Consider the following 25,287-nt stretch of genomic DNA (forward strand, 5'->3'; position numbering starts at 1 on the left):
TGCTGTGTGGTAATACCCCTGCCTCATCCCTTCCCCTCATCTCATGCTCCCCCCTAAGTCCTGTCACCCATCCCGTCCCCCCCAAGCACAGATTTCCCCTGTAAGGCATGTACGACAATGTCTGTCATACATAATACTAGACATTTAACAAACGTTTATAGCATCTTCCCAGCTGGGTGTTGCCCGGAACCCCAGGGACACAGTAGTCAGACAGACAAGGCCCTACCCACGTGGCTGTACACGTGGCACGTAAGAAAGGAACATAATTATCAAGCACTGGGGACTTGGGGGGCAGGGGGGTAGGAACACCGGCAGGAGGCAGCACAGGGCTTCCTCATCTCTTCTCTGTTCTCACTCAACCTCTGGCCACCAAACCCAGGAGAAGACCAGGTAAGGCCAAGTCGAAGACCACGGAACAGGCCCCGCCCTTTGGAAAGTCCCATCCACAGGAGGAGAGCCAATGAGGGCGAGAGGCCAGTTCCAGTGGGCGGGACTAGTAACGGAAAGGGGCGGGGCGTCGTTGCCAGGAGTCCCTCCTTCCTCTCCCGCCGCGTGGGCTGCGGAGCTGACCAGAGCGCGGGCTCAGCCAGAGGTGAGCGAGGCCGGCGCGCCCTGGGGCCCGACTGCCTCCGCATGCTCCGACCTTAGGGGTTCTTGGAGTGTGGGGCGGGGTCCCCGCGGTATTCACCGCCCCACAGGAAGGCCTTCAACCATATTACTCGCCACTTGCTTATGTCCCTCACGCCTCACCTGCCTCTTTTTAACACCTCACCTTTCACCTCGGTTCCTACACCCTCAAAACCTGAGGCTTTCCTTCCTGTCCTACTATCCCGTCCTCCAGTCTCCTCCCACACTCCAGGTACCTCCCCTCAGCCTCTTCTTACCACAGCAAAAGTAGCTCCCCAGTTCTCCTCACCTACAACCTTATGCCCCTCCCCTCAGCCTCTTCAACCCTTACTGAAAATGCCTCCCCTCATCTCCCATATCTTTATCTTCTCCTCAGCTTCCTCATCCCCTACCCCTGATGCCACCCTCATTTCATCCCACATCCTTACCTCTCCCCCTCAGCTTTCTCAGTCTACACCCCCAGATGTTCCATCTCCACATTTTTTTGTTTGTTTGGTTTTTGTTTTGTTCTGTTTCGGCATGGGTTAAGGGATGGGGGGGGTCTTTCAAGACAAGAGTTTCTTTGCGGAGCCCTGGCTGGCCTGGAACTAGCTCTGTAGACCAGGCTGGCCTCAAAGTAACAGATCCACCTCCTGAGTGCTAGGATTAAAGGCCTGCACCACCACATGGAGGCTTCAACCCACACTCTTACCTCTCCTCAATTTCCTCACCCCACAGCCCAGATGCCTCTCCTTGTCTCTTCACTCCACACTCTTATTATCCTCCCCTTAGAATCTTCAACCCACACCGCCCATCCTTATCTCTCTCCCCTCATCTCTCATACCCTTACTCCCTTTCAGCTTCCTCAACTCACACCCTAGATGCCTTCAGCTCCTCACTCCACACTTTATCTCCCTTCTGTCAGCTTCTTAACCTCATATTCTTACCCCCTTCCCTCAATTTCCTTGTTCCTCTAAGACTCTCTGGTCAAGTCTTCAAACTCTAAAGGTCTCTTCATTCAGTCTCCTTACCCTATATTTCCCCTCAAACCATGCCCTAAGCTTCTCATTTACAGCCAAAGCTCCCACTCCTCTGCACAAACATCTCCCTTCAGCTTCTTCTCTTCACAGTTATGGTTTGAATAAGAATGTCCCCTATAGGCTCATGTATTTGAAATCTTTGTCATGAGGGAGTGGAACTCTTTGAAAGGATTAGAAGGATTAGAATGTATGGCCTTGCTGGAGTAGGTATGGCCTTGTTGAAGGAATTGTGTCACTCTGGGTGAGCTTTGAGGTTTCAAAAGTCTGTATCAGGCCTACATACTCTCTGCCTATTGATCAGGATGTAGCTCTTAGCTATTGATCCACAACTTGCCTACATGCCGCCATGATCCCTACCATGGTGATAATGGACTACACCTCTGGAACTGTAAGCCAGCCCCCAGTAAATGCTTTTTTTTTTTAAATAAGAGTTGCTTTGGTCATGGTATCTTCACAGCAATGCAACAGTGATTAAGAAAGAACTTGGTACCAGAGAGTGTGTATTGCTGTGACAGGCCTGACCATATGGCTTGTTAGTGGAATGTAGACTTTGGATTAGGAAAGCAGTTGAAGGCTTTAAATAGGGCTTAATGAGCCATGCTAGTAGGAGCATAGAAGACAGTGGTGCTGAGACAATGTAAATTCTGATGGTCCAGCTCATATCCAGTAAGTAGCCCGGAGACAATTCTTGTAATAGTTTGGCAAAGAATGTGACTGCTTTTTGCTCTTCTTCAAAAAATCTGCCTAAGACTAAAATTTAAGCATTTATTTATTTATTTTTGGACTAATAGCATTGGCAGAGGAGATTTCAAGACAGCCTAATGACTGTTTCATGTGGTTATTAGTGACTGTTCTTAGTATCTACAGTGAAAATGAGCAGGCACAAGAAAAAATATAAAATGTGCAGTGTGAGGAGAAAGGTAACACCAGGGAATGTTTTATGGGAGCCAAGTTCAGTGCTCAAGGAGATAAGAAGTTTAAAGAAAAGCCTGAAAAAAATACAAAGAAAATATAACTTCAAAATATAAACTTCAAGTCGGACAGTGGTGGCGCACGCCTTTAATCCTAGCACTTGGGAGGCAGAGGCAGGCAGACTTCTGAGCTCAAGGCCAGCCTGGTCTACAGAGTGAGTTCCAGGACAGTCAGTCAGGGCTACAGAAACCCTGTCTTGAAAAACCAATATATATATATATGTGTGTGTGTGTGTGTGTGTGTGTGTATATATATATATATACATATACATATATATGTGTGTGTGTGTGTACATAAATATATATGTATATTTCAAAAAAGAGAAAAGCAGAATTTGAAGTTTGCCCTCTGGTTTTTGGTCTTGCTTTGGTTCAGTATTTCCTTGCTGTGCGCCCCTTTCTCCGTTTGATGTATATTATGTGCTATTATATGTTGGGAGTATGAGATCTGCTTTTTCATTTTTATTTCACATGGAGCATACAGTTCGGAGAATGTCATGAGTTTCAGAAGAGACTTTGAACTGTTAAACAGTGTTGAGGCTGTGATAGACTATGGACAGGACTGTTGAAGTTGAGGTGAATGCATTTTTGCATTATGATATGGTTACAAGCCAATGGGGGCCAGGGAATGGAATGTAGTGGTGTGAATAAGAATGGCCCTCATAGGCTCATGTATTTGAATGCTTGGTCACAAGGGAGTGGAACTCTGAAAGGATTAGAGGGATTAGGAGGTGTGGCCTTGTTGGAGTGGGTGTGCCTTTGTCAGAGGAAGTGTATCACTGAGGGTGGGCTTTGAGGTTTCAGAAGCCCATGCCATGCCTGGGTTCTCTCTGCCTGTTGGTCAGTGTGGAGCTCTCAGTTCCTGCTCCAGCACCTGCCTGTATGCCGCCATTCTCCCTGCTGTGATGATAATGAACTGAACCTCTGAGAGTGCAGGCCAGCCCCCAGTTACATGCTTCCTTTTATGAGTTGCCCTTGTCATAGCGTCTCACTACAGCAATAGAACAATGACTGAGACAACACCCTAAGTCCCCTCACCTCAGTTCCTCAACCCACAGCCTAATCCTGCTCTCCTGACCTTCATACCCAAATCCTAGGACCCTTCCTCCCAATTTCTTCTCCCCAAATTCAACTTAGACAATAGAGTTCCAAAAAAAAAAAAAAAAGCAGGACACAAAAGCCTTTATATTTATATTAACCCTTAAAGCATTAGAGCTGGGCAAGATATCAAGGCTCTATGCTGTCTTTACTTTCCTGTCAGTAACCCTGAGATATCACATGCCATGTTTCACCTGGGCCTCTCCTGTTCCCAACAAGCCACACCTCATGGCCATATGTTCACGAACCACCCACCTCATGGTGACTTCTTCCTTCCTCCTCTTCCTCTCCTCATTATAGTCCCTGCATGAGACCTTAAGCCCAGTAACCTTCCCTCTACCCCCTCCTCTTCTGCCCTGCCCAGGCTGTGGGCATCTTTATTAATCAATCAGGGATAATTTGGGGGACAAGATTTATACAACAAAAGCTGGTTTATGTAAGAGTTCACTTGTCTTGGGGCAACCAAATCTTGGGATACAGTATTTAGCATTTGAATACATAGCAGTACCAGACCAACCCCAACATACCTTCCCTCAAGCTCCTCACACCTTAAGTCCCCTGACTTCAGTCTCCTCAGCCCTCATTACATATGCCTCCTCTCGCTCTCCCTACCTCATACCCTAAGACCTCTTCCTTCAGTCTCTTAGCCCAGACCTTAAAATCCCTGCCATCATTCTCCTCTTAATCCCCTTTTGTTGTGACTACAGTGATTCTTTTAAATTATTGTTGCAAGTGTGCCACACCCTTTCAATCCCCCATATCCGAATATAAGCCAAAATTCTACATAAATACCCCCCTCCATCTCCTAATGTCCCGCTCTCCACTTCTCTCCAGCTTTGTTAACTTTATTTTGCTTACCCACACGCCACACACTTGGCCTCAGGGCTTTTCTCTTTTGTGTTCCCACACACTGAACTCTTCCGCCCAAATATCCATTGAACTCTTGGACTCATGTGCTTACTTTCTTCTAGTCTATTCAAATTTTAACCAATCAGGGAACACTTTCCTGTCCACACTATATGTAGTGGTTCCTCCTATTTCATGAACCTCTAAGTCTACTTCATTTTTCTCCTTAGCATGTATCATTACCTGATATTTTATGTATGTGTGTTTACTGGCTGCTTCCTCTGTCTGAAATGAAAATTCCACAGGGATGGGGACTGTTACATTTTGTTCACTGATATCCAAGTACCTAAAGTGCATAGCATCCAATAGATATTTGTTGACTACAAGAATTAGTTAGCTACACTATCCTCTTTTCTTATTGGCTTTACGTATATATTCCTTAGCTCCCTACATTTCTGACTGCTCATCAGTTTTAGCTAATTGTTTCCTTCTGCTTTTTAAGATGTTTTGGTTGTTTTGAGAGCAGGGTGCAAAGAGATCAGAGATAAAAGATTAAGAATGGGGAAGTAGAACTCCTTTTGCTTTTTACTTAGAGCTGGGGTCCTAGCTAGCCTCAAACTAATGATCCCCATGTCTTAATCTTATGAACAGCTAGGATTGCACATATTCTACCATACCCAGTTCCTGCTCATTTTCTCTTCTTTCTAACTCATTGTGAACGATATTTCTCACTACATTTCGGGAAGAAATTGTACATTGGAGAGAATCATAGCATTTAATAGTACTTATCTTGGGTTTTTATTGATGTGATAAAACACTATGACCAAAGGCAACTTGGAGCAGAAAAGAATTATTTCAGCTTACAGTTCCATTTCACAGTTCATCACTGAGGAAAGGTAAAGCAGAAACAAAGCAGGAACCTGGAGTCAGGAACCAAAAAGACCATGGAGGGATGCTGTCTACTGGCTTGCTCCTCATGGCTTGTTCAACCAGCTTTCTCCGAGAACTTGGGACCACTCACCCAGGGTTGGTACCACTCACAGTGGGTTGGGCCCTCCCACATCAGAACTTAATCAGGAAAATGCCCAACAGACTTGCCTATAGGCCAATCTTATGGAGGCATTTTCTCAATTCAGAGTCCCTCTTCCCGAATGACCCTAATTTTTGCCAAGTTGACATAAACCTAATACAACACTGTAGTGAGGATAAACTCAATGTTTGTTTAGACACTAGAAGCATGAATTATTGAAAGCTCTTTCTCACTAATTTTAGTACAATATTTTTCATCTCACTCTTCAGTCTAGAGTTTCACATGTCACCACTTTTCTACAGGTATAAGGACAACTACTTAGAAAGTAGTTAGAAACTATACTGCTAGAGGAAAGTAGCTGCAGTGGGTGCTCTTGTAGTTCTCATGGCCTCACTGTCCACAGGTAGTGGCTGGTTTTATGGTGCCAAGCATGAATCCCCTCCTACTGAATGGGCCTGTCCAATCAGGTAGCTGTTGGTTACCCACAAGTGTCACCATTGCATCTTTTGGAATACTTTGTTTTGCTGGTCATTATTGTAGTTCATAGGCATTGCAGCTGGACAGGACTATTGATCCCTTTTTCCTTGGCAGCTTGCATGGCTCTATGAGAGCTAGTCCTCAGGGATGAGGCTTCCAGGTCACATCCAAATTGGCTCTTCCAATCCAGTGTGGTATCATCAGCAAAAGGGACTTACCTTCTTTTTCCATAAGGTACTGAGGGCAGTGGCTGTAGCCTATGTTGTTTTAGGAGCATCATTTGAATTGCCCTGACCAGAAACTGAAAGGAAATTACCTATGCCTAGCAAAGGGCTTTCTGATAGATACTAGTCTATGGATTTTGGAGGAGACGAGTACTGTCACCCCAATTGGTTTAACTTCATCTAAACTCTATATGTATGTATGTATATGTATATATTAACATATATTATTTTAAGTAAACATAATTCCCTATGACATTTTAAATATCCTTAGTATTATTTGCTGGTCTTCCTCTATATTGCCCTCCCCAACCCCTCTTTAGGTTAGCCCTCCCACACCTATTTTTCCCATTTCCCCCTTCATAGCCACTATAACCTACTATTCCCCTCTCCTGTCCCCCTTCCACATATGCCCCCCCTTTTTGAGACAGGACCTAACTATGTAGCCTTTGCTGGCCTGTAACTCCCTGTGTAGACCAGGATCGTCTTGAACTCATACAGATCCACCTGTCTTGCCTCTTCAGTGCTGGGTTGTCATTGTTTATACTTTCCACGTATCTGTAGCTGTTCAGGCTATACACCTACTGTGGTTGTTTGAATGAGACTGGCCCCCATAGGCACATATGTTTGAAAGTTTGGTACCCAGTTAGTGAAACTGTTTGGGAAGAATTAGGAGGTGTGGCCTTGTTATAGGAGGTGTGGCCTTGTTATAGGAGGTGTGGCCTTGTTATAGGAGGTGTGGCCTTATTAGAGGAGCTGTGGCCTTGTTGGAGGAAGCATGGCCTTGTTGGAGGAAGTGTGTCACTGGAGGTGGGCTTTGAAGTTTCAAAATTACTCATATTCTCTCTCTCTCTCTCTCTCTCTCTCTCTCTCTCTCTCTCTCTCTCTGCCTGCTCCCTGCCAATCAGGATGTAAAGCTCTCAGCTCCTGTTCTAGTGCCATGCCTGTCTGCTTCCCATCATGAAGGTCATGGACTCTACTGCCCTTGGGAACCATGAGCCCCAAGGAAAATGCCTTCTTTTAGAAAAGTTGCCTTGATCATGGTGTCTCTTCCCAGCAATAGAACACTAAGACACTTATATCTGAAAGTTCAGAGCTAGCATCCACACATAAGAGAAAATGTGGTATTTGTCTTTCTGAGTCTGGATCACCTTACTGGGTATAATCCACTTACCTGCAAATTTCCTGATTTTATTTCACAGCTAAATAGTATTCTGTTGTGTTTATGTACCACATTTTCATTATACACTCTTCAGTTGAAGGCATTTAGGTGTTTCCATATCCTAGATATTGTAAATAGAGTGGCACTGAATGCGCTGAGCAGATGATATCTATAGGGTAGGATGTCAAAACCTTTGGGCATATGCCCAGCAGTGGTATAACTAGCTATATAGAGGATTTATTTTTAGAATTCTCCAGATTTCCAGAGTGGCTGCTGTTTTAGTTTTATTTGTTTAAGTCAGGATGTCATGTAGCTAATGCTGGCCTCAGACCTGTTACACAGTTGACAAGGTGATAATCTTGAATTCTTGCCCTTTTTCCCTCTAACTCCTAAGTGCTGGATTACAGCGTGTGTCAGCATGCCCAGACACTTCAACTCTTAAATAAACAGTTATGCCAAGGACACTGGTACATACCTATAATTCCTAGTTCTTGAAAGAAGAGGAAGGGGGATCAAGAGTTCTGAGTATCTTTAATTACAAAGGAAGTCTGAGGCCAGCCTGAGCTACATGAGACCTGTCTCAAAAACAAGCAAAAAAGTCAATACATTAACATTTCATTAAAGTTTACAAATCTTTTTAAAAACTTAACCTTATTTTGTGTAATTTTTCCTGTGTACACCACCACCTCTTGATTTTGTTTTATACACACATACACACACACACACGTGTATGTATGTGTGTGTGTGTGTGTGTGTGTGTGAGAGAGAGAGAGAGAGAGAGAAGGAGAGGGAGAGGGAGAGGGAGAGGGAGAGAGAGAGAGAGAGAGAGAGAGAAAACTTACTGAGTCTAATTATTGTTACTCCTATGTGCATGTGGTTGGATACTTGACCCTGAAGAAAATTGATTCTTTCATCAGCATTGACTGAATCCCTGAAGATATTCATCTAAGAGTATAGCCATGTGATATCTTCCTCCACTCATGTTGGCATGTCAGCTGGTATGGTATTTGCAGGTCTTGTACAGGCCATATAGTTAAGTGTCTGTGGCCACAATATCCCTGTCATGTCCAGAAGCTGTCTTGTACCAGTCATTCTGGTCCTCAGGCTCTTGCAATAGTTCCACCTCCTCTTCAGTAATGTTCCTTGAACTTTAGGTGTAGGGGTTATGTTATAGATGTCCCACTTGGGGCTGAATACCCCACGATCACCTAGACTATGCATTTTGACCACTTGAAATAGCCTCTGAAATAGAAGATCTGTAGTAGCCTCCATCTGCTACAAAAAGAAGCCTCTCCGATGAAGGATGAGAGCTGCACTTATCTAGGAATGGAAAGGAAAGTATTAGAAGGCAGTTGGAAACTGTATTATTTAGCAGCATGCTAGAAGCAGGTTATCCTCTAGGGTCTATGATCTCTTCAGCCACAGGTTCTTGGCTAGGTTTACAGTACTGAGCATGAGCTTCCCCCAACCAAGCAAGCAAGCTTTTTTAGGTCCAAGCAGGTAGCTCTTGGTTATCCCCAAGATATAAGTGCCACTATTACACCATTGGGAATATCTTATCAGTCCAGTAGTCATGGGTCTTGGGCTTTGCAGTGGAATAGATTTGTTGCTATTTTTCCCCTTTGGCAGCTTCTACATAGCCTTTTGATGCTATGAGACATAACCCTTGGGGAAGATGCTTTCAAATACCAGTTTCATTTCTTCAGGCACTATGACAGTTTTGTATGGGGGCATCAGCAATAGGGTATTGCCTTCATGTGGTGGCAAGGTGAAAAATGGCATCACCTGTATTGTTTTGGGTTCTCCTAGATTTCAATCTTTACATTTGAGTGTGTAACTTGGAGTAGCCAGGCAGAAAAGCAGAAAGGAACCGTTGTGGGGTGGTGGTGGTGAGAAGGAGCTCTAGAGAGAGGTGTGGCAGGAAACAGACTCTAGAAAGGAAGAAAAGGGCGCGATTACATGGAAAATGGGAAGGGAAGATGATACTGAGGGAGAGGAAGGAGGGATGAATGACACTAAGAATGTTTGGGAAAGTCATTAGGAAGCCAATTATTTTATAAGCTTACCTTAAAATATTTTTAAATGGAATTAACCCCACATCTGAAAGCACCTTCCCCAAGGGTTAGGTCTCATAGCATCAAAAGGTGATGTCTAAGCTGCCAAAGGAGAAAAATTTACAGCAAAAGTACTCCAGTGTAAAGCCTGAGAACCACATCTACTAGACTGACATGTTAAATCATGCTTCCCCCAGGAGCTACATGCAAGAAAGCCCCAGTCCCAGGCAGATGATACCTCCCATATTGGTTTATAAAGCATGCACTAAGTCTAGGAAGCTTTAGGAATAACTTTTACAGCATCTTTTGTTCTCCCATTTACAAACTGAAACTCATCTAATTATAATTGTAATATATTCTATATTTTTAAGTTCCTCAATTGTGTTAACATCTTTGTGATTTCTTAATAGTTAGGTTCTTTTGTTTGGTTGGATTTTGGTTTTGTTTTGGTGTCTGCGTGTGGTTCTTTGGCAGATTTCAATATGTAACTCAGACTGACTTAAAACTCATGATGACCCTCTTGCCTCTGCCTCTCAAGCACTAAGATTACAGGCAAATACAACCAAGCCCAGTTCTCTTAAGAAACTCTTACAAATACCACATTGCTAAGATTGCAGGCAAATGCCATCACGGCCAGTTCTCCTAAGAAATTCTTATAAATATCACATCAGGCTTACAATGAAGCTTGCATTTAGCTCCCAAACTGTAAATAAGCTTTGGTTAAAAATTCGAGTCTGTAATCAACTATACAATTTAAAGTAGAATAGTAAAATTGATCTATTATTCTAATATGCCAAAATTTTGAATATTCACAATTATTGTTTTTATCCTTGTAAACATTTTCCATTTTAAAATCCAACTTTCTCAGGGTTGTAAATTGCTTGCATACTAACAAAACACATTATCCCATACAATTTTGGGAATTTTCTCTCTTGTACTTTTAAGAGCCTCCTTTCAGCTCAGTAAATTCTTCGCACTGGGAGAGTAATGGTTGGAATCCAGTGGACTTTGAGAGCATGACTCTGCCCTGCTTCTACCCGTCAGACTCCTTGTCCTCAGTCTCTGAGTGGTTCCCACACATCACTTCCCCACGCTTGCTGCCAGGCCTCTTCACCTGTACTCACTCCCTTAGCAATCTGATCTTTGTCTTTCACTGTGGATAGTATTCACATTTCTCTCTCTAGCCCGCCCTCCATAACTCACTCACCTAGCTTCCTACTCAGTATCCCCATTCAGATGCATAGTAAGTACAATAACCTTGTGTTGTGACAGTTAGCTTTAACTGTTGACAGATCACCTGGGAAAGCAATCTCAGTGAGGGAATATCTGGATCAGGTTGGCCTGTGGAAAGTCTGTGGGAGATTGTCTATGTCAACTGAAGTGTGAAGCACGTGAGCGGCACCATTCCCTGGGTCCTGTCCTCTGTAAGACTGGAGAAAGTCAGCTGAGCATTAGTAAGCATGCATGCATGCATTCTTTTCTCTGCTCTTCTTGACTATGCATGTGACTTAATGTGTCAAACTCCTTGACTTTCTCACAGTGGTAGACTGTAACCTGGAAGTGTATGCTGAATAAGCCTTTTCTCTTACAATGGCTTCTGTCAGGGTGCTTTCTCAGAGCAATGGGAAACAAAGCTGGGACAGAAATGAGTATAGACAGTGGGGCTGTTGCTGGGATAAACCTGATCATGGAACTTTTAAGCCTAATTTCTAAGACATTTACTCTGTATGAGGGTTGGGGTGGGGGGATAACATGGAAAAGAGAGGACAATTTCGAGAATAGCTTCTCTCCTTACACAATGTGGGTTTTCAGGACTTGAACTCGGGTTTTCACGCTTGGCAGAAAGCACCCTTACCAGCCAAGCCACCTCACATTCAAAATTGGTTTTTTGTGGAAAGGATGTGGAACATTTGATACTTTGGGCTAGAAAAGCTATTCAATGATGTAGGCAGAGCTTAATGGGCCATTTTTGTGCTTGGAAGAGAAAGACAGACAGTGGAAAACCAGCTCAGAGGATTCAGATGGGAACAGAACTCTCTTAGGAACTAGGCTAGTGAGCACTTACATGGATATTCATTCTGCTCATGTCTTGAGACCTTGCATGAAGTTAGATTTGAAGGTGATTGACTGGTTTACTCAGCAGAGGAAATTTCAAAGCAAGACAGTATTCAGGCTGGTGTTTGCAGTAGCAGCTGAAGCTGAGAGAGGTCAGCACCATTGTGGAGAGGTTTCCTGCTCTGCTCTGAACACTAGGAAGCGTTCCTCAGGGTCAACACAGAAGCTGATACAGCTATGGTCCAAGGAAGCCAGGGTGCATCATCAGCTCGCAGCAGAACTGGGCAGTGTTGTAAGCATGGATCCATGAGGAACTGGATTTGAAACCATGATAGATGCAAGATTCAGATTGTAAAGAATAGCTGAAGCCAGGCGCCGTGTGTCAGGGTTAAAGACCCTGTGTAAAGGCCTAAAAGGCCACTGAATGGAGCTGTGAAGGTGAAGTTTCAGTTGCGTTGGAGAGCTGGGATACTGGAGATGCCAGGACAGATTTCTGTAACCACCCATAGAGCAGAATTATTCCCTTTCATTTTCATTTTGTATTTCTTTGGATCTTGCAAGAGAACCATAAAGATATTAACTTTATCATCCTGTGGTTCTTAGGCATGGATTTCCTTCATCATATAGTATAGATTTGAAGGACTATCTGAGCTTTGTTCAGCTAATTGAGTACAACTCACAGTTGGATAAGAAGAGGAGTCATCAGAGCTACACTGAAACTCTTCAAACTATAGTAAAAATGTTATCTTTTGAGTATTTGTGATTCTGTGCCTTGAACCCAAGGCCTTCACTGAGCTACATGAAGATTCTGTTTCAATCTGAAAGAAACAAAAAGCTCTTGAGGAATTTCAGTGGTATATTTTCACATCATAAAAAAAGTCACCATGTAAAATGGGCGAGACAAGATGAAAGTACAGGAGGAAGGTCTTTTACAGACTAGAGAAATAGCCCAGGTAAAAAAGGTGAGGACTCAAACCTTTGTTCAAATGCCCTGCCCTCGGGCTAATCTCCTTCCTCACCTTCACCTTCAGGTCTGCAAATTCAGCGGCCTCTTGAAGGCTTGGTTCGAGGTCTACCAGATAGAACGAGGCTCATGGTTTGCCTTCTAACCAGCTCCTCTCCCAGTCTTCCCCACTTGAGGTATCACCTTCTGTCATCTGTTCCTGCAAACCTAGACCCATCAAACCCTCCCACTGGTTCTGCTAGACGGTTCTCATCCTGCGGATAAATGCTGGACTCTTCTATTGCTTATCAATCATTACCACTCCAGGCTATGAGCTCCACAAGGGCAAAGTTTAGTTTACCAGTAACTTCCAAACACTGGACTTTCCTGAGCCGTGAATGATCTATGAGCAGATAAGATTAATGGCTTTCAGTGACTTATTAGGTTATAGAAGATGGCAGGCTTCCATGTGACTTCCTAGTCCTGACTGGAATTATGATGAACAGTGATGCCATCTATCTGATTAAAGGTGAAAGAAGACCTGATTGGGAGGGGGGATAATATTTATATTAATATTAATGTTAATATTAATATTGAGTTTGACATGTTTAGGGAACTTCCCTAAAGAGAAGTGCAGTAGGCAGGTGTACATACAGATGTGGGGTTTAAAAGCACTGTCTGAAGGCCAGGTGGTGGTGGTGCACACCTTTAATCCCAGCACTCACTCGGGAGGCAGAGGCTGGTGGATCTCTGAGTTTGAGGCTAGCCTGGTCTACAGAGTGAGTTCCAGGACAGCCAGGGCTACATAGAGAAACCCTGTCTCGAAAAAACAAAAAACAAAAACAAACCTAAAAGCACCATATGAATCTACAATGTAAACAGGACAATGAGGCAGTGGGCATCACTACTGAGTCTGCTTTGTGCCAAGAGAAAAGACTGAGGGGACCTTCACTGATGTTTGAATGCAGTAAAGGAAAGGGTCCAAAGAGAGCAGATGAGGAGTAATCAGGCAGGCAAAGTTTATGAGAGATCTAAGTTAAATACCAACAGGGGGATTTTGACCAGGAGAAAATAGGTACTGATAGGTACTGAAGAGAAGTTAAATATAAGGACAGAGGTGCCGTGAGTATGCCATTTGTGACTGGTGAAACCAGTTTCAGTGAGAGGCAGAGAAATACATCAGATTACCAGAGTGTGACAAGGTAGGAACTCAAGGACAGATCAGTGTATGCAACCTGGCTATAAAACAGGGAGGCACCCTACAATAAAGGTTCAAGGAACATGTTACAGGCCCTTTTTCAATCACCCACACTCAGTCCACTCTCATAAACACCACCTTCGAAAAACCTAAAAAAATAAACAAACAAACAAACAAACACCACCGGTTCTTAGAAAACTATCTTACTTACAAAAACAGATCAACAGAAAAGATGGGTTCCCCAATGAGAAATAGCACCACATTCCAGAAGTGACACATTTACAGATCCCCAAAGTCCATACAGCCTGCCCCAGACCCCAGATCTACCTCATGCCTGTCAGGGGCCTTCTGTTCTGGCCCAAAATTTCACCCTTATCCTGGTGTGCTGTCCAATACCTGTAATCCCAGCTCTCAGGAAGCAGAGGCAAGAGGATCAGGAGTTCAAGTTCAAAGCTAGACTAGACCAATCTTTCAAAATAAAACTTCCCTTTAACAGCTTAAGGATGGCAGATACTGACCAAAAGTAACCTGGGGAGAAAAGGGCTCATTTCATTTTACAAATTACAGTCCATAAGCATGGAAGCCAGAGCAGGAACTCTTGAGCAGAGTCAAGAAGAAACCTAGAGGCAGAAACTGAAGCAGAGGCCATGAAGGACTGCTGCTTACTGCCTGCTCAGCTACCTTTCTTATAGAGCTCAGGCCCACCTGCTCATGGGTATCACCACCCACTGTGGGCTAGGCCTTCCTATATAAACTAGCACTTGAAAAATCCCCCGCAGGCGGAGCTGGAGAGATGGCTCAGCAGCGTTAACAACACTGGCTGCTCTTGCACAGGACCTGAGTTCATTTTCCACCAGCTACATGGTGGCTCACAACTGTTCATAATGCCAATTACAGGGGATTCAGTGCACTCTTCTGGCCTTCACTCATGTGCACATACCCCTTCACAGACAGACAGACAGACAGACAGACAGACAGACAGACAGACGTAATTTTAAAATAAATCTTTAGGGCTGCAAAGATAGCTCAGCAGTTAAAAGCACTGGCTGCTCTTCCAGAGGACCTGGATTCAGTCAATCTCCAGAACCTACAAAGCCCCTTACAACTGTCTAGTTCCAGGGAATCTGATGCTCTCTTCTGCCCTCCTCAGATACTGCATACATGAGATGCACAGGTGTACAGACAGGCAAAACACCTATAACCATAAAAAATAAAAATAAATGAACATTCAAAATAATGCTAAATAAAATAAATAAAATTTTTTTAAGGAAAGGAAGGAAGGAACAAAGAAAGACAGAAGAAATTTTCCCACAGACATGCCCATAGGCCAATGTAGTGCAGAAATTTCCTCAGCTGAGGTTCCATGTTCTCAGATCTGTCAAGTTGACAACTGAAAATAACTATGACACATAGCAACGGTTAAAGAAAGAAAAGAATAGGGGCTGGAGAGATGGCTCAGCAGTTAAGAGCACTGACTGCTCTTCTGAAGGTCCTGAGTTCAATTCTCAGCAACCACACAGTGGCTCACAACCATCTGTAAAATGGGACCTGATACTGATACCCTTCTTCTGGGTGTGTGTGTGTGTGTGTGTGTGTGTGTGTGTGTGTGTGTGTGTGTGTAAAGAAAAGAACAATTAATACGTGCTATAGTCTGTGCAAACCTTTCCACACAGTTTCATTTAACCAGCACAGTATCTCTAGGGTGTAAGCGGTGATATCTAACTCTTGAGAGATGGAGAAACAGTTGTTTGAGGATTGCTCATCTGTGAGCTGTAGTGTGGGAGCTAAAATGTCAGCAAGTCCCATGCAGCTCCTTTTTATTCCCTGCCCAGATGGCTGATTCCGATCCTGGGGAAAGAAGCTATGATAACATGCTGAAAATGCTGTCCGACCTGAACAAGGACCTGGAAAAGCTATTGGAAGAGATGGAAAAAATCTCAGGTAGGATGTCTTCCCAGACAGAGTGCCTCCCCTTCTTTCCAATGGCTTTTCACTGGTCCCCAAACATCTGGACCCATATCAAGTGCTTTCTCTAAGGAGGGTTCTCTTGACATCCCTCCAACTTTTACAGCTTGTAACTATAGAAACACAACAATTGCTAGTTACAATGTTATTTTGTGATTGTCTTCCATGGTATTACACCTAATTAACTTCTACCATTGGACTGTTACCTTCATGAGGGCAGAGTACAGAGGCGTGTACATGGCATAGCACCAGATACTAACTCACATGTGCAGTAAATGGCAGGCTTGAGTCATTATTGCATTCGTGAACAGAAGTTGAACAGCCTTTCTGTGAGTTATGACGATGATAAGACTAGTGTACTCCTGAAACTGGGAGGCACAGTACTGTGGAAAAAACAGCAGCAGGATGGGTGCATGTCTTCATTCCTGGGAGAGAATGAAACGGGGAGGCACAGTACTGTGGAATAAAACAGCAGCAGGATGGGTGCATGTCTTCATTCCTGGGAGAGAATGTTATTTTATCCACTGTGTTTCCATGAAGCAGGAATAGCAACAACATTATAATTGTATATGTTCTTAATTCAAAATATGTCTAATTCCAGAGGCATGTGCAGATCTCTGAGTCTAGGGCAGGCTTGTCTACAAAGTGAGTTCTAGGGCAGCCTGGGATACATAGAGAAGCTCTGTCTTAAAACAAAACAAAATACTTTTTAAAAATCATAGTTCTTATAATCTGTGAGCCCAACTTTTGCTACAGATAATGGGAAGGGGCACCTTACAGGGCATAGGGCATATATACTTCACTCTAATGAAAACAATTCTAGAGCAAGCACACCGACTGCGAGTACATCAAGGCACTTGTAGCTGAACCTGCATCATGGCACATGAGCATGCGCACACCAAGACAGGATCCTCCAAGCTCAAAATGCACATAAACTCATGCAGGCTCACACACATACACATAAATACATAAACACAAAACATTAAAAATATAAGCCAAAAAGCTAAATAACTCCAATCTAATTGTTTGTCCTTTTACTGAATATGTCTACTATGTGCCATTTTAAGAATTAAAACTTGAGGCGAGCGGTGGTGGCGCACGCCTTTGATTCCAGCACTTGGGAGGCAGAGGCAGGCGAATTTCTGAGTTCGAGAGTTCAAGGCTAGCCTGGTCTACAGAGTGAGTTCCAGGACAGCCAGGGCTACACAGAAAAACCCTGTCTCGCAAAAAAAAAAAAAAAAAAAAAGAATTAAAACTTGAGCCAGGCAGTGATGGCACACCCCCTTAATCCCAGCACTTGGGAGGCAGAGACAGGCAGATTTCTGAGTTCGAGGCCAGCCTGGTCTACAGAGTGAGTTCCAGGACAGGGCTATACAGAGAAACCCTGTCTTGAAAAACAAAACAAAAAACAAACAAACAAAAGAATAAAAACTTGAGCCGAGCAGTGCTGTCATGTGCCTTTACTCTCAGCCCTTGGGAGGCAGAGGCAGGTAGAATCTGTGAGTTCTAAGACCAGCCTGGTCTACAGAGCCACTTCCAGGATAGCCAAGGCTACACAAAGTAACCTTGTCTCAGGGGAAAAAAATAAGAATAGAACTGTGAATAGAAATCATTCCTTTCTTGAAAGTGGGTAAGGGCCAGGGATAGACATTAATGTGACTATATGTAATCTTAAAATATGAATTAACATGAAAATATGTACATGTTATATTAAAACGGCTAACACTAATAGCATAGTCTGGTTAGGCTGGGGAAGGTACTAAGGAGAGACCTTGCTGCTAAGAGCTGGGGAGACTTTGAGGAAAGCTCTAGAGAAGGAGCTGTGGGTGGGCAGGAGTGATGGAGCTAAAAGGTGAAGAGCACCCCAAAGACACCTGAGGCGAGTGTGAGGGGCCATTATGGAGCCAAACTCCTCAACTGTCTAACCAAAGAGAGGCACAGCTGAGAAGACAAAGGCTACAACCACACCAAGGCAGCTTCAAGGTTCCACACCCTTTCCCCTCAAAGGGGATTTTTGTCATGATGTCTTAACACAGCAAACAAGTCCTAACCCAAACAGTGTAACCAACTGGAGGCAAACTATTCAAATACTCAAGACTGGAAGACTTTTGTCTTTCAAACTACCACACAAATGTTTATACAAATTGTCTAATTTGAAGAGTAATATAGTCTTTTTAAAGCTTTCTTTCCATTTATCATCTCTGGAGAGTATGTTATCAATATATAAACAACCACAAATTAAATGTTGTTTTAAATTTTTGAATAATTTATCTTGTTTTTCTTTTCTTCTCCTCCTCTTCTTCCTCTTTCTCCTCATCTTCCCCCTTCTCTTCCTCCTCTTCCTCCTCCTCTTCTCTTTTTTAAAGGTATTGTATCACTATGTAGCCCAAGCAGGCTTGGAACTTGATTTATAGATTAGGCTGGCTTCGAACTCAGAAAGAGATGTCTGCCTCCCAAGTGCCGAGATCAAAGTCATGTATAACCATCCCAGAATTTTTTATTTATTTACACTGAAAGCATTTTCCCTGAGCCATTTCTTTAGGCCCCACCCCCATAAAGTGGGGAGAGGCCCCCACTATGTAGCCTAGGCTGGCCTCCAACTCATAGAAATCTGCATGCCTCTGCTTTCTGGGTGCTGGGATTGAAAGTGTGCCACCATAACAGGCCACCATGATGTTCTTATTCTCATAGGATAACTTAGCTACTCTGATGTATAATCCGTCAGGTTTTAACAGACTAGCTGTGTCCCACAGCTGCCGTTGGTGTCGTCATTGCCACTGTCACCTTTACCATTCAAGGAGTTGCCCCTCCTCAGACTCTTGTCTTATTTTACGGTTTCAAGCTTTCCTCACATGTTCATTCTTCCAAAGGAGTAATGGTTTCATTTACTTAATATTCTGTTTGGATTTCTGTTAAGCCTAAACACTTGGTACTTTTTAGATGTTTGCTTTTAGGACTGGAGGTTGAACCCAGGACCTTTGACATCTGCAGCAAGTTCTGTGTCCCATGATCCTTCATCAACACTCATACATTAGCATATTTTGTTTGTTTGGGTTTCTTTGAGAAGTCTCAGTCTCTAGCTCAGGCTGGCTTCTTAATCCTTCGTAACCCTCCTGCCTCAGCCTCCCAAATGCCAGTATTACAGGCATGGGCCACCACACCTGTCGGGAAAAGTGATGTTATTTTAACAGGAAGTATTCTCAGGGGGGAGAGGTGACACTTCAGATTGCTCAGGTGCTCATCACGGTTGTCTCAGTTTTGCAATATTGTCTAGATTTTTTTCTTTTCCCATTTTCTTTCTTTTTGTTTGCTTGTGTGAGACAGGATCTCTATGCATAGTGTTAGATCTAAGGAAAAAAAAAGACATTTCCATGACTGTCTGATTAAAGTAAGCTATATTTAGAAATGTACAAAATACTGGCCAGACAACTGTCTTCCCCCTAAACTGATGTTTCAGAGAGCAGCCCCTCACTGACTTTTGAGGTCCTTTTTATGGGGAAGGGCTAGGGTTCCTAGAAAACAGCTGTCAAGATAATTGGCTGTTAGTGTCAGGGCTCAAGGCTGCCTGTGGGGTAGATAAGTGTGAGAATTCATCCTGTGACAGGGGAGCCATCATGGGTATTCAGGAGGTTAGCTAGGGGAAGAGGTAGGCATAGTCATGGGGTTACAAGTTCAGCATAGGTTGAAACCGGTTTGCAGGATTCATTAGGCTCAGGAAACAGAAATCCATTCTTGTAAAACATGGAGTGTTAGTAACAATGTATAACAATGTGGCTCCTTAACAACAATGTGGCTCCTCTCTGGGTTTCACCACAGCTCTGATTGTCCTAGGATTCATTGTGTAGACCAGCCAGCCTGACCTCAAATGCCCCTGACCCTGACCCTGTCTCATAGTTCTGTGATAAAAGGCATGCGTCACCATATTTGGCTTTTACGTATTTTTCTATGTGTGTACTTCTGTGGGTTTGTTCCTATTGGAAGTGGATACTTTACCACTTTATTTGCTAACTATTACTAGATGACAGGAAGGATGCACAGATCTGGATGTTCAGTACTCTTCTGAGTTATTGATGGTGGTGATAATAACAGCGTATGTATGATCATTATATACCAAGTTGATGTCTTCCATATGCTCTAAATACATTATCTCTTTTACTTATAATGATTTTCGGGGGAATATACATAATTATTATCACTGTTTATGGATGAGACGACTTGGTAGTAGAATGTGATTTCCATGTGTCCAACGCTCTGGGCTCATTCCCCAGCAGTAACTCTAACTCTTCTCACCCCCCAGGAAAAGAAAAGAATAATGTAACTAAGTTTTCAGAAACAGCTCTCCAGGTTTTTATTGGCAATTCTGGATGGAGTCAGTGCACCCAAGGAGCTGTACACTTTGGCTGATTCTTCAGGATACCACTGCCTTCACACTCACTGTCCTTTTACAAAACTACCCCCGACAGCTTAGTGTTTCCTATGGAAGCATCATATTCTCAGCATCCAAATCAGTATCCGCTCTCTACTGCTGTGGAACCAGTCCAAGCGGCTGGAAACCAAAAGCATTTGCTATGGCCCAACTTTGGGAGGTAATAAATCTGGATGTGGCATGGCTTGCTGGGTCTGGCTGTTTCTCCTAAGATCACAGACATAATACCAACCATGGCTTCAGTCTCTGAACACTTGACTGGGTTCAGGACAATCTGCTTCCAAACTCATGTAGCTGGTGACAAGAGATTTTTGTTTTCCCTTTCTTTTCTCCCTTTCTTTCTTTCTTTCTTTCTTTCTTTCTTTCTTTCTTTCTTTCTTTCTTTTTATTTATTTATTGTATTCATATGACTACACTGTCACTATCTTCAGACACCAGAAGAGGGCATCAGATTCCATTACAGATGGTTTGAGCCACCATGTGGTTGCTGGGAATTGAACTCAGGACCTCAAGAAGAACAGTCAGTGCTCTTAACCATAGAGCCATCTCTCCAGCCTCTTTCTTTCTTTCTTTCTTTCTTTCTTTCTTTCTTTCTTTCTTTTTTTTTTTGATGATGATGATGGTGGTGGTGGTTGGCTTTCCTGTGTGGCCTCCTCATAGAGCTGGTCTTAACTTTACCTGCCATTTCTCTGTCACAACACGTACCGTTTACTTTGGTTCACAGCTTCTGATGACTTGTTCCCTGATGATCTGTCTTCTCTTACTGCAACTTATCATGGGCACTTGAGGAACACAGGTGTCCACTCTATACCCTGCTATATAGTGCCAGAGATGCCCTAGCAAATGGCAGCATGGAATGGCAATCAGTACGTAGTAAATGGATTGAAACCTCAAGAGACACACTCCTGAAGTGGAATGTGGTAACACACACCTGTAATCCCAGCACTTTCAAGGTAGAGGCAAAAGCACCAGGAGTTCAAGGTCTTCCTCAGCTACATGGCAAGGTTGAAGCCAGCTTGAACTATACAGGATACTATCTTTTCAAAACAAAACAAGCTAGACATATCTCCTGTTCTATTGATTCTAAAATAGTTCCCTTGGATCAGAAGACAAGAGAGCTATGCAAATGATAGAGTGCCCTGCTGTCTGTTGTCTCCTTACAGTGTTCTGAGCCATATGGCTAGCTAAGCTTATTAATGATTCTAACCCACTACAGGCATGAGGGGGCCTCCTTGTATTTAAAATACAGATCTCACCTAACTCATTTGCAGCTACAGAATATTCTTTTTCTTGACTTTCATTGTAAATACATCTATTTTATGTGTAGGGGTGTTTTGCCTGCCTGCATGTATGACTTGCACATTTTTGCAGTGCTCATAGAGGTTAGAAAAGAGTATCAGAAGCCGGGTGGTGGTGGCGCACGCCTTTAATCCTAGCACTTGGGAGGTGGAGACAGGTGAATTTCTGAGTTTGAGGCCAGCCTGGTCTATAGAGTGAGTTCCAGGACAGCCTGGGCTACACAGAGAAACCCTGTCTCAAAAAAAAAAAAAAAAAAAAGCATCAGGTCAATGTCCTGGGATCGGAGTTATAGACAGTCGTGAATGGTCATGTGGGTGCTTAAATTAAACCCCTGTCCTCTGGGAAAGCAGCAATGCCCTTAACCACTGAACTATCTCTACGGAATACTCTTTGTAGAGGAACATCCTTGGGAATTTTTCTCTTAGGATAGAGTTCTTCACTTTGTTTTTGTTGACTTTTTTATTCAGGAGTTTTTATTGTTCCCATGCTAAGAATTAAACTGAAGCTTCATACATGCTATGAAAGGTGTGGTGGTTTGAATGGGATTGGGCCCCATAGACTCGTACATTTGAATACTTGGTCCCCAGTTAATGAAACTGCTTAGAAAGATTAGGAGGTGTGTCCTTGCTAGAGAAGAAGTGTCATGCCAGGCCCAGACTCACTCTCTGTCTTTGCCTGCAACTTGTGGGCTAGAGATGAGCTCTCAGCTGCTTCTCCAGCACCCTGCCTCCCTGCTGCCAAACTCCTGGCCATGATAGTCACGAACTCACCTTCTGATACTGTAAGCAAGCCCCCAATTAAATGCTTCCTTTTATAAGTTGCCTTGGTTATGGTGTCTCCTCACAGCAATGGAAGTGACTAAGACAGAGAGCTTCACCACTCAGCTCCAGAACAGAGCAGTTTTAAAGGCTGTATTCATCTTTGGGCCTTATAAAAGATTTTTTCTTTCTCTGCCTCAGCCAAGGAAGCTCAGAGGAGTTAGTATGTGGTGAGTTCTGTGGGGGAATATGTAAGATTCATTCTTTGAGCTTTCTATTCCCTAATGTTGTTTTCTTATTTTATTTCCCTAATGTTATTACCTTATGTCTTTGCCCTGAACACCTAAATTATTTACTTTATAATAAAAGTTTCCAGTTTTAAGCAGTTCTTCTCATCTGGGTGTCTAGTTTCATTGCTCACAATTCTGCCTTCCACCACATATTGAGTATGAACACAATCCAGCCAGGTCCTTTGGCAGTCATGACAAAGGTCACCTTTCTTCTAGTTCCTCATACAATTCCTTATTTCCATCTGATCTCTCAAGGGAACAGCTTTGCCATCTCTAGGTCCCCAAGCATTCTGTCCAGCATTACATATATTCTCTATGAAGACACAGAGTTTCTTTCTAAATTCCTCTTTTATTACTGAACCAGAATTCCTTTCAAAGCTCCATGTATTCAGTGTCATGCACTTCTGTTATATGCTTCAAAACCCCAGCCACCCCTACCTACCATCAAAGCTGCTCCTTCAAAACCCCAGCCACCTCTACCCACTGCCAAAGCTGCTCCTTCAAAACCCCAGCCACCTCTACCCACTGCCAAAGCTGCTCCTTCAAAACCCCAGCCACCTCTACCCACCACCAAAGCTGCTCCTTCAAAACCCCAGCCGCCCCTACCCACTGCCAAAGCTTCTCCCATACTGTCAGGTGTTTGTTATAGCAACACTCTCCATACAGGCACCAAGTTCTGACTAATCTTCAGGGGATACTATAACAAATATCCACAGACAAGGTAGCTTTAAAAATAAACATTTATTTTGCATGGTCCTAGAGTCCAAGACCTCCAACATCAAGGTGCCAGCGGGTTACCTGGTAAGAATCCTCGTCAGTGTTTGTATAGTCATCCACTTTCTCGTTGTCTCCCCACATGGCCAATTGCAAGTGCTGTGTCTCTTTTATAAAGAAAGACACCAACCCCATGAGTCATGAGGGCTCCACCCTTATTACTACACATCTGCCAGAGGCCCATCACCTAATACCATTGACTTGGGACCATATTTGTATGGAAATGTAGAGCTATGCATATACCCAGTTCATAGCGTGTACCTGTTTGGTTCTCACTGGAAGCTAGTAGATGGTCTCTATTTTGTGGATGAGGAAACCAAGTTAGCAAATGTGCACCCTTGTTCCAGCTCACAGGGTTAGAGGTGGAGAGAAGGGAAGCAGACTCTGCCCTGGCTTCCAGATCCATATGTCATCTGCGGTCTGGGGTGTGATGTCATCTGCTGTCTGGGGTGTGATGTCATCTGCTGTCTGGGGTGTGATGTCATCTGCTGTCGGGGGTGTGGTGTCATCTGCTGTCTGGGGTGTGGAAAGGGTGGGCTGCAGATCCTTTGTGCTAGAATGATCCACAACCTGCTAGACAAAAAAAAAAAAAAAAAAAATGGCTGTGTTGTGGAATGGGCCAGTGACCTACATTGTGCCTTACTGGTGTCAGGGTCAAGTACATAGGTGTCTCAGATCACTGAGTACAGGAAAACATATAATTTGGATCTTATGGGTCTGGAAATGGTCGGCTTGTCTGAGCATGTAAGTATGCTTGGGTAGTGGAAAAATGATGACTTAGGTGTCACCTGCAACCAATAGCTGTGAACTACAGCAAACTGTTAGCTATAAACTACACAGAAGAAAGTACATATTTGCTGTGATTTTCCTCCCATTTCATATCAGACCAGCCTCCAGCTTGTTACTGTTATTGACTCAAATACTGAGAAGTTAAGACTTGTAGAATATTAGCAGGTGTCACTGTTGCTAATGTAGAAAGAAGTTTTATAGGGGGTTTATAGCACCTTATGAGCTTTCTCTCCTTGGGATACTCAATATCTCCCAGGGTCTTGCGCCAAAAGCTGAGCACAATGGGCCCCCCAGAGAGTTAGTGCCTGTCACCTAACTGGGCCTGTTTGGTCATTGTAGTGCAGGCAACCTGGATGGCTTACGATATGGTGGTCATGCGCACCAACCCCACACTAGCAGAGTCCATGCGCCGGCTAGAAGATGCCTTCCTCAACTGCAAAGAGGAGATGGAGAAGAACTGGCAAGAGCTACTCACTGAGACCAAGCGCAAGCAGTGAGCCACCATCTGTCACCAGCCTGTGGGGCGAAGCCAGGGACATGGGTCCAGAAGCCCAGACGTGTAGCCGTGTGCATGGTACTTGTTTCTCAATAAACTTATTTTCAAGCAAACCAAAGGACCCTTCTCTGTCTTGCACAATAGTTGACCCAGCTTCACTGCAGACTTTGTCAGCAAAGATGAAAAGTGTGTGAGGAATGCTTCCAGTGAGCCAAACGCCTGTCCGTATCAGTTGTACTAAGCATAGAAGAAAAAGAAACAAAATGGGCTGGCAAGATTGTAGATGCAGACACTTGCCACTCAAGATTGATAGCCCGAGTTCAGTCTCTAGTTCCACATAGAGGGTTCAGGAGAGAAGCGATTCACAAAGCCATTTTCCGATCTCCGCATTCCTACCATGGCACATGCATTCCCCCTCACAATAATCATAAATAATCACTTTTTAAAATATTTTATTATTTCATGTAAATGGGTGTTTTGCCTGAATGTGTCTGTGCACCACATGCATACAGTGCCCACAGAGGCCAGAAGAGGGTATAAGATTCCCTGGGACTGGAGTTACAGTTGTGAGCCACTGTGGGTTCTTGGAATCAAACCTGGGCCATCTGGAAGAGTAACCAGTTCTCTAAAACACTGAGTCATATCGCCAGCCCCTAAATTGATTTTTTTTTTTTTAAGGAAAAAAAAATGGCCCCCTTGAGATAAATCAGGTTGAAGGTCAGGACAAACAGCAGCACTCAGATTTGTCTGCCTGCCTAAAGTGGGCTTTCCGTGGATGAAGGAATGTCA

The 25,287-nt window shown here is 43.6% G+C and overlaps 1 protein-coding gene across 2 annotated transcripts; it reads left to right on the forward strand.

The window, feature by feature from the left end:
* The first annotated feature begins 295 nt into the window (after positions 1-295).
* Syce3 (synaptonemal complex central element protein 3) lies at positions 296-24,605 on the forward strand. Of its 2 annotated transcripts, none has more exons than XM_028753649.1 (3): positions 296-390; positions 15,534-15,642; positions 24,342-24,605. In XM_028753649.1, exons 2-3 carry the CDS (start codon positions 15,534-15,536, stop codon positions 24,497-24,499), a joined length of 267 nt encoding a protein of 88 aa, XP_028609482.1. In that variant the 5' UTR covers positions 296-390; the 3' UTR covers positions 24,500-24,605. The 2 variants fall into 2 exon arrangements, with proteins under 2 accessions (XP_028609482.1, XP_028609483.1); XM_028753650.1 differs by lacking the exon at positions 296-390 and adding an exon at positions 532-592.
* Positions 24,606-25,287: the final 682 nt, after the last annotated feature.

This window comes from Grammomys surdaster, unplaced genomic scaffold (assembly GCF_004785775.1).
Source record: "Grammomys surdaster isolate TR1022 unplaced genomic scaffold, NIH_TR_1.0 125953, whole genome shotgun sequence".
Classification (NCBI taxonomy): Eukaryota; Metazoa; Chordata; class Mammalia; order Rodentia; family Muridae; genus Grammomys; species Grammomys surdaster.